At 56.6% G+C, this 9,322-nt stretch overlaps 1 protein-coding gene across 5 annotated transcripts in view; it reads left to right on the top strand.

Moving 5' to 3' along the window:
• Positions 1 to 649: 649 nt before the first annotated feature.
• The window catches only part of TNRC18 (trinucleotide repeat containing 18), a 52,174-nt gene continuing 43,501 nt past the window's right edge, over positions 650 to 9,322 (top strand). For all 5 annotated transcript variants that reach the window (XM_084295956.1, XM_084295957.1, XM_084295955.1 and 2 more), the window contains exons 1-2: positions 650 to 905; positions 1,996 to 2,454. In XM_084295956.1, coding sequence (XP_084152082.1) covers positions 2,253 to 2,454 — 202 coding nt within the window. In that variant the 5' untranslated portion in view covers positions 650 to 905; positions 1,996 to 2,252. The remainder of the gene's footprint in view (positions 906 to 1,995; positions 2,455 to 9,322) is intronic.

The raw sequence follows: 9,322 nt of genomic DNA, 5'->3' as shown, positions 1-9,322 counted from the left end.
TTCAAACCCCCTCAAAGGCGCGGCCTTTGTCCGCGGCGGGGCCGTGGGAGAGGGCCCGGCGGCATTTCCCTCCTCCCCCCCCCTCCGGGAGGGGCAAAGAGCGGGGAAAAAGCTCAAAAACAACGGGCGAGACCCTGGGGGGGGGGGGTCAACCCCCTTGTGTCCCCCCCCCCCCAGCACCCGGAGGGCGGGCGCGGGAGGGGGGGGGGGGGGGAGTGGAGGAGGGGGGGGGGCCTGGAAAACCGCCGCGCGTGATTCGCACCGGGCGGGGAGAGGGGGAAGGGGGGGGTGGGGGGCCTTGAAACCGCCGCGCGCGGGCCCGCGTGGCGGCGCGCCCCCGCCGCCTGTTTACCCCGCCGCTGAGTGGCGGGGCGGCGAGCCAATGGGCGGCGCGGAAAGCCGCCGCGAAGCCCCGCCCCCCTCTCCGCCAGGGGGCGTGGGCGGACATGCGGAGAACAATGCGCGCTTGGCCGCCGCGCCGGCGCGCTTTTTTCCTCCTGCCCTCCCCCTTCCCCTCCCCCGCCTGTTTTTTTTCTTTTTTATCTTTCCATTTTTTTTTTTTTTTTTTTTTTTTAAGCTGCCGGGCTCGGGGGGCGGAGGAGGAGGAGTGTGTGTGTGTGTGTGTGTGTGTGTGTGTGTTGGGGGGGGGGGTGAGACCGATGAAGCTCGGCGGGGCCCCGGCGCTCTATGGAGCGGCCGCTTCGCCGCTGCGCTGCCCCTGAGCGGAGCCGCCGAGCTGCTGCTGCTGCTGGTGCCGGCAGCGGGCTGGGCCGGCGGGGGGCGAACCGGCTGCTGCCCCCACACCCCCCCCCCTCCTCCGGACCCCCCCCCCCAGCCCCGCACCGGGCCTCCAGCCCCGCACCGCCGCCGCCATGCCCCGGGACCAGGCGGCCTGACCGCGCCAGGTAGGAGCCGGCAGCTCCCCCCCGGCCCCAAAAGCACCGTCCCCGTTCCCCCCCCCCCCCCCCCCCTTATCCCCTTTCCTTCTTGATTTTAAATCTTATTTATTTTCGCCACCCCCGCTTTTCAGTTTTTTGCCCCCAATTCCTCAGCCGAAAGCTGGGAGCCGGGGAAGCGCCCAGCCCGGCCGGAGCTCTGCGCGGGGCTTCCTCTTTATTTATTTCCAAACTTCACCCTGCTTTTATTTTTTTTATTATTTTTTATTTTTTTTGAGGAATTTTTTAAAATTAATCATTCCCCTCCTTCCTTCTCTTCCCGCTCCGGCGCCGCTCCCGGTGCCCGCTCCGCGGAGCTGCGGCCGCCGGGTTTATTTTTTTTTAAACCTTTTTTTCTTATTTTTTCCCCCTTTTTTTTTTTTTTTTTCCTTTTTTTTTTTTCCGCCCCGTTGGAAAATAACCACGCGTCTCGTTTTTCCCCGGCGGGAGCGGCGCTGGGCAGAGCCGGGAGCACAGCCCACCAGGTACTTGGACGCCTCGGAAATGGGGGAAAAAGAGGCGAAAAAAGCTAAAAAGGGCACGGCACCGAGCAACCCTTCCCCGGCCGCCCCTCGCTCGCCTTCCTCGGCCGGGGCTCCCTCGGCGGGAGCGGAGCAGGAAGAAACCCGGCTTTTTTAGGTCGTTTTTCGGGCATTTTTCGCATTTTTGCATTTTTTCGCCTCTTTTGGCCGCCCGCTGGCTGCGGGGAGCCGCGGTGCTGGAGCCGGCTTTTGGGGCGCTTTTGGGGATTGGGGAATGTTTTTTTTTTTTGGGGGGGGGATCCTCATCGCCCCCAGAACCACTAATTAACATTCCCCCCCCCTCGGAGCCCCTAATTAATTTTTCCCCTCCCTTATCCTCCCCCTGCCTAAAATTCCCCGACTTCGAGGCCGGTTTTTTAAATTCTCCCCTTGGCGGGGGAAGCCGCGGGTGGGTCCGGAGGTGCCCCCCCCTCCATCCCTAGGGGGTGTGCTCATTGGGGACCCCCCCCCCCTTTATCAATCCGTGTCCCCCCTCCCCAATTTTTTTTTTTTTTTTCTTTTTCTCCATCTCTCCGCAGGCACCACCGCAGCGGGGCTGGCTCCGCGCCCGCCCCCCCCACCCCCCCCAATCCAACCACCACCATGGGACTCCCGGACGCTTTTTTTCTGAAAACCCGCTGGTTTTGATTCTTAGCATCACTTTTTAATTTGGGGCGCGGGGAGAGGAAGAAGAAAAAGAAGAAGAAGAAGAAGAAAAAATAATAATAATAAAAAAAAAAAGGGGGGTGGGTGGGTGGGGGGGGGGGAAGGCACTAGCGAGCCGGGCGACTGCTGGATGATGGATGGCCGAGATTTCGGGCCCCCCCGCTCGGTGCACGGCCCCCCCCCGCTGCTCTCCGGGCTGGCCATGGAGAGCCACCGCCTGGCCGCCGCCGGCCGCCTGCCCCCCACCGCCGGCCCCATGGCCGGGGGGCTCCCCGCAGCCCTCCAACCCGGCAAGTTCCTCGCTTCGGGCATCAGCATCCACTCCCACCCCGGTAAGGAGCCGCGGAACCCCCCCAAATCCTTTCCCCTTTCCTTCCTTCGCCCACCCTACGGCCGGCCCCGCAACCCCTCGCTTGTGGGGTTTGGTGTTTTTCCCCCAAAGATTTGCTGCATGCTGTGGGTTTTAGGTTTTTTTCCCCCCAAAATTTGCCGCGCGGTGTGGGGTTTGGGTTTTTATCCCAAAGGTTTGCTGCATGTTTCATTATTATCATTATCATTATTATTATTATTCCTAAACATTTCCTATCTACTTCAGATTTCATTTCATTTTCCCCCAAATTTTTCTCTATCCGTCAGTTTTTAGGGCGTTTTTTCCCCCAGAATTTGCTGCGCGGCATGGGTTTGGGCTTTTTATCCCAAAGGTTTGCTGCATGCTTTGGGCTTTTCTTTTTCTCTTTTCCCCCAGAATTTGCTGCGCGGTGCGGGATTTGGGCTTTTTTCCAAAGATTTGCTGCATGCTTTGAGTTTTATTTTTTTCACAAAGATTTGTTGAGTGCCTTGGGGTTTTTCTCCCAAGGATTTGCTGCGCGGTATGGGTTTGGATCCTTTTTCCAAGGGTTTGCTGCGTGCTTTGGGTTTTAGGTTTCTTTTTTTCCCGAGGAATTGCTGCGCTGTACGGGTTTTGGATTCCTTTTTTCCCAGGGATTTGTTGCGTGATTTGAGTTTTAGTTTTATTTTTCCCAAGGATTTACTGTGTGGTGTGGGTTTGGATCGTTTTTCCAAGGGTTTGCTGTGTGGTTTGGGCTTTCTGTGTTTTTTTCCCAAAGATTTACTGTGCCGTATGGGCTTCGGGATTTTTTTCCAAGGGTTTGCTGCGTGGTTTGGGTTTTCAGTTCTTTTTTCCAAGGATTTGCTGCGCGGTTTGGGTTTTGTTTTCTTTTTTCCAAAGGTTTCCTGTGCCGTTTGGGTTTCAGGATTTTATTTCCCAAGGATTTGTTGCATGGTTCGGATTTTTTTTTGTTGTTGTTTTTACTTTCCGGAGGGTTTGCTCGGCTTTGCCTGGGACAGATTGAGGAAAAAAATTCAAAAAAAAATAAAAAAGGCAAAATAATAATAAGGGAATAGGGGGAAAAATCGCTCCCTGTTGCTCGTGTGCAGCCATCGCAGAATTTTCGTGCTCCGTGGAAAATCCCCGCTGCTCGGCACGGCCACAGCTCGCCTCGGTCCTCCGGGAGAGGGGGAATAAATGGAGCTTGGGGAAGGCTGGGAGGAAAGCGCCGTGACTTGGGCTTGGGAATGGGTTCGTCTGCCTCGCAGTGGGACAAAAAGCCACCCTGGGGTGGGAAAAAGAGGCAAAACGGGAAGATTTTGGGGATTTCGCTGGTGCGATTCCATGCCGGAGCGCGTTCGCCTGAGCCGCCGCGGTTCGTGCCAGCTCCGCGGCAGCTCTGCTGGGAGTGGGCGGCTTCTGTGTTTTCTTCCCCTTGGTAATTATTGTTTTTTAAACCTGCAGACAAAATTTCTATGCTTAGGCCATTCCTTCCCCTATTTTATTTTTTTTTTCTCGGCGCATTCCAACCTTGGGCAACCAACCACCCTCACCGTCGCCCTTTTCTTTTTTTTTTTTTTTAAAAAAAAAAAAAAAGCACAAAGCTCAGTTGTTGTTTTTTTTTTTTTTTTTTTTTTACAAAATGTGCACTTTATTTTTTTTCCCCTTGCTCAGCTTTTCATTTATTTGGTTCCACGGCTGGTTTTTTGGAGGGGTTTTCTTTTCATTCCCTTTCCGAGTGGCCGGCAGGGCCGGGGAGGAGCGCGGCATTCGGCCGGCCGTGGGCTCTTGGGGCTGTGGCCCCGTTCCCTCAGCAGCAAGACTTGGGAGATTTCTTCCTGGTTAATTTTCCTCGCTGGCTGATTTTTATTTTTTTCTTTCTTTTCTCTCTTTTTTTTTTTTTTCCCTCTCCTTTCTTTCCCCTGGGTGTGGAGAGGTGACTCGGAGTTTACTTTAGGCGTTGGGAGGGTGACAGGTTTTGCAATAATAAACCTGCTTTTCTCCCAGCCGCCCGGAATGAATGACTTTGAAATTTGCAAACCTGATTGCCAACATCTGCAGAGAAGGAAGCAGCCCGAATCGGGAGAAAAGATTTATTAGTTTTAGGCTAGGTGGCAGTGCCAATTTCCCAGGTGCGAAGAGAAGAGGTGTAAAACCAAAGAGCTATGAAGCCAAGCACATGGGCAAACACCTTTTCCTTCTCCCCTTTTGTCTTTATATTTTTTTTACACTTTTTTTTTTGTCCTCCACTTTTTTCTTTTTCCTCCCCCCACCCCCTGCTTAAAGCAGCACGCAATCTCTGCAGAAAAAAATTCATCTGGACAATCTCAAGCCAAACCCTCGTGTCTTTTTTTTTTTTTTTTTAAGTTTTAATTGGGTGGCTCTTTTTCTCTCTGCGTGCTTTTTTTTTTTTCCTTTCTCCTCCAAAGTTTCCTTTTCAGGCGCTTCCCTGCAGCCTCGCCGCCCCGGGAAAGGAGGCAGGAGGCGAGTCCCAGCACCCGTGCTCGGGCTGGCCCCGCGGGCGATGCTCCCCTTTCAGCTCACCCCACAGCCCTTTGCTGGGAAAAGGCGCCTGGTGATCCCATATTTTTTAAAATTCACTGCTGTATTTTTAATTAAAAAAAAAAATCCTTCCCTGGCCCCAAAACCTTCCTAAAATCCCCCTCCCTCCACCGTGCCCGGCTCCGTGTGCTCCTCGGGGTGAACGCTTAATATTGGGGTCGGCTCGGGCTCGGCGATTTACAATTGGGGGAAAATTGTTTGAAAAAGACATGCGTGGTCGGTCCCTGGTGAAACTCCCGTTGTGCTGCGACAGTTGGTAGGCAGGGATTTTTTTTTTATTATTATTTTTTTTATGGCTTTAACAATATCGTTTGAAACGATGATTGCTTCCTGCTATGGAGAGGCCTTTTGTGGGGACGCGTTTGCAGCATTGAGGGCGGCGTGGCTTTTTTTATGATTATTTCAATTTATATATATATTTTTTTATTACTGCCTTTTTTTGGCGGCGTTTTTTTCGGAGGGGCGGACGGCAGCGGCTGGTGCAAGGGGTTAAGAAAAAGTGGGCAGGAGGCGAAGCCTTTAAATAGAGCCAGCTCCAACCAACCTCTGCGCACCGCCGGGCTGAAGAAAAGAGGCTGCTGAATCCGTCCCAGCGTCCTCCCAAAATAAATACGCCCCGGTAAAAATAGCACGATTGGCCATATTTGAGGATCCAGCTCTCACCGGCACCGACGTCTTTATTTTCCTCGGCGCGGGCTGAGCCTCCCGGCCCCTTTTTATTTTTGGGGGGGATTTTCTACGTGTCCTCGCCCTCGAGGCTGCATTTTGGAGGCCGGGAGCCCTTTGTTTTGGGGTGTGTTGGGGCTGTCCTGGGTTTGGGGGTGTGTGGTGGTGTTTTGGGGAGCTTTCCCCGGGGAGGAAGGGGGAGGCTGGCGGTGGTGTTTTGGCCCCGGCCGTGGCTGGGAGGAGGGAGGCTGCGTGTGAAGGGAGGCCGCGGTCGATGGTGGCGGGGTCCATTAGGGCAGGAGCTGGCTCTTTGGGGCCTCAGGGTGGGAAATCAGAGGGGTTTCTGCCTCGATCCCATCCCCACGCCACCGTCCTCGGGTACAAGTGGAGCGAGCGACCTGGCCTCGGCCTGATCCGACACCGGCGTGGGGTTTTCGGGGAGCTTTGGGGAGGTGGAAGCTCACAAGGGGCTGTGTCCGTGCTGGCAGTCAGACACTGAGTTTAATAATAATAATAATAAAATCTGCTTTTTGTTATGTCCTGAGGTATCCTTTCTTGGGTGGGTGTCTGGGGTGCGTGCGGGGGCCGCCCCACGGCCTGCCTTTGGCTCACACAGCCTCTTCCCCTAAATCCTGCCTGAGAAACGCTTCCCCGAGCCCAGAAAAAGGGACAAACGGAGCCGAATTTGCCTTAAATCCTGCTCGAGAGCTGCCCTTAAAAGCAGAGCAGAGGGGAGCGATCCATCTTAGCTCGTTTCCCTGCCTCCCCATCAGCGTGCGCACCGAAACGTGGGGATTATCGGGGTCAGAAACCAACCCCCAGCTCCTCGGCTCCAGCTCGGGGAGAAGTTTTCCAGCACAGCAGCGTCGGGGAGGAAATACCCAGCGCCCGGGGTCACTTTGCTGTGCCAGCAAAATCCCCCTGCAGGCACCCTGCTTGCGGCGGCGCGGGGCTTCTGCTGAGCCCGCACGTTCCTGCAGGCTCTCGGGGCGTGCTGCAGCACGGCTCCCTTCTTTTTTTTTTGGGTGATTTTTCTTTTTTTTGTGATTTTTCTCTTTTTTTGGGAGCTGCGGGATGCTGCGAGGGGAATAAGGCTGTGCGTAATGGCCCTTGAAATGGCCGTGCCCCCCGCCCAAGGGGTGGTGCGCGGGGGACTCGGGGGGGGGCCCGGCCCTGTAATGCTGCCAGGGGTGTGGATGGGATGGGAGGTGTCTGTGTGTGTCCCCCACTGTCACATAGGGCCCTGGTGAAATCGGATGCTCGCCCATACATCATCCGTCAGGGCAGTGAGAGTGGGTGTGTGTGGGGCTGGGGGGTGTCGAGCTGTCCCTTACACCCAGTGTCTGTGGGGACAGAGGAGATGCTCAGCCATTAAATGCTGCCCCCGCGGCTCCCCGGGCTTTCTTGTACTGTGAGGGGGAAAAATTCTGTGGTTTTGGGGGTGTCCCACAACGTGCTGTGAGGACAGGGGAGGCTTTGTGCTGTGGGGAGGGGGTCCTGGTGCCGGCAGCCCCCTTGTCCTGGCGGCTGGGTGGGCTGTGGGGTGGTGTCTCCGTCCCCAGACCCCATCAAATTCCCATCCCCAGTGCCCCAAACAGGGACGTGCTTGGTGCTAGTGGGCTGTGGTGGTGGAGAAGAGAGAGGGGAGGGTGTGTGGGGCTTTCTGGCCCCTTCCCAGGCTGAACGGTGGCACTACAGAGACCTGCTGCATCCACGGGGCTCGCTGTGTCCCCCAGCACCAGAGCTCCTTGGCAGGGCTGCCCCAAAGCCACCAGCCCCAGCTGGTGATGTGCTGGGGAAAATCTGATCTGGAGAGGACGTTGGTGCTGGAAATCCTATCCTGGGGCACTGGGGGAAGGTGCCCACGCTGGGAACAGCTCCGGCGCTTTCCCAGCAGCTGTTGGAGAACGGGGAATTGCCGGGAATTGATCTCACTGCTGACAGGGTTAGCCAGAGCAGGGCTTTCGTAAGGGCGATTTCACATCTCCTTCCTCGGATAACCCAGGCTGAAGCTGAAATTAGTGTCTAATTACATAGTAAATAGCCCTGACCCTGCCGTTTCGCCATCTTTTGGCGAGTAGGGAACCGAGCGCCGTTACTGGGCATTAACCTGGTGGGAGCCGGGCAGGTGAGCTGGGTCTGTGCGTGTGGGTCCTGGTGGATCAAGCATGGGGTCAGCGAGTGGCAGCAGGGCCCCGTGCACCCCAAAACTCATAGGGTTGAAGCTTGGGGTGGGCACTGCCACAGGGACCTGGGGCTGGCCCAGTGGGTGCGAACGCAGAGCTCGGTCGCGCGATCCGGCATCAACCTCTGATGGTGCTGGAGACAAGAGCCCGCTTTGTTCTGCCCAAACTGATGGCACAGCAGGCACTAAACCCACCCAAAAACGTGGGTGGGGTGAGGCGGGGGGGCTGGGTTTGTGTTTGGGTGCTTTCACCCTCAAAAAAGGGCTCGCCGCAAGCAGTGGGATGGTGCAGCTGGGTGCCTGCGGGCCCGGGCAGCCCGCGGTGTGTCTCCGCTGTTGGCTCGCTCCGCTTATCTCTTTCTTCCCCCCAGCCTTTAGAAGCCCAGGGGATGGCTGCCGGCCTCCTCCTCTCCGTCTGCTGTAGCTGACGGTGCTGGGAAGCGAAAGGTTTAGAGCTGGGTGTCTGCTGCCCGCATCGATGGGCAGAAAGGAGAGGCCAGGGAGGGCTCGGCAGCGCCGGCTTGGTGCAGCGGAGGCTGGCGGCGGTTTAAATCCGGGAAGACTTGAAATATCAGCAAAAGATGGAAGTGACCTTGGGAATAAACGGCGTTGCCAGCACAGCAGTGGCCAAAGAGCCATTTTGTGGGAGCTGGATGCAGGCGGGCTGAGCGTGCCGGGGTGGGAGCTGCGAGGAGCGACGCGGTATGGTCGGGAGAGATAACGTGCTTTTGTGGGGGGATAACGGGGGCAGATTTGAAGGCTCCCCGGCCCTTCTCTTGAGATCTGTATCCCCGGCAACTTCTGAAAAGGTGGCTCTTGCTCCTGCCACCATCCATCTTCCCCTGCCACGTTACCGAGAGCAGAGATCCGCTCTTGTGCTTCGCGGTTAGATATATTGCCTGCGCCTTCCTTTCTGCCCCCGCTCCGTTCCAGCGCGCCATTCATTTTCAGCACAATTCCCTGTGGCTTGAATACGCTTTTAATACATTTGCTTTAATTGCTTTTAATAAAATAATTTAAAGGGCTGCCGTGCTTGGGAGGAAGGGGTTTGGAGGGATTCAGCTCTCGCCCTTGCTGCTTGCGCTCTGCAGGCAGCGGCGTTGGCCGCGTGCGAGCGGAGCAGCGCCCACGTTACCCCGCGGAGTCCCCGCGGCTCCCGTGGCCTCCTGCCCCTTCTGCACCCCGATCCCCGGGGCGAGGAGGAGGATTTTTTGCAGGGAAGGCTCCGGGCAGGCTCCATGCAGGAGCTCCTGGCCGTGGTGAACCCCCCGAGCACCTTTCCCCCCTCGTTGTGCTCGGCCGGGCGCGCACATCGCGCTCCGCTCCCTTTGTGCGCCGCGCGCCGGGGTTTCCCTTTGCAATCCCAGCGCTACAGCGGGGCTGTCGGCGTAATGAGATTAGTGACACAAAGCGGCGATTCTTCGGCTGCTTTTCATGTATGTTCAGGGCTTGTGTGGGA

This window comes from Netta rufina (genome assembly GCF_964035555.1).
Source record: "Netta rufina genome assembly, chromosome: 15".
Classification (NCBI taxonomy): Eukaryota; Metazoa; Chordata; class Aves; order Anseriformes; family Anatidae; genus Netta; species Netta rufina.
This window is presented reverse-complemented; position numbering and strand designations above follow the sequence as displayed.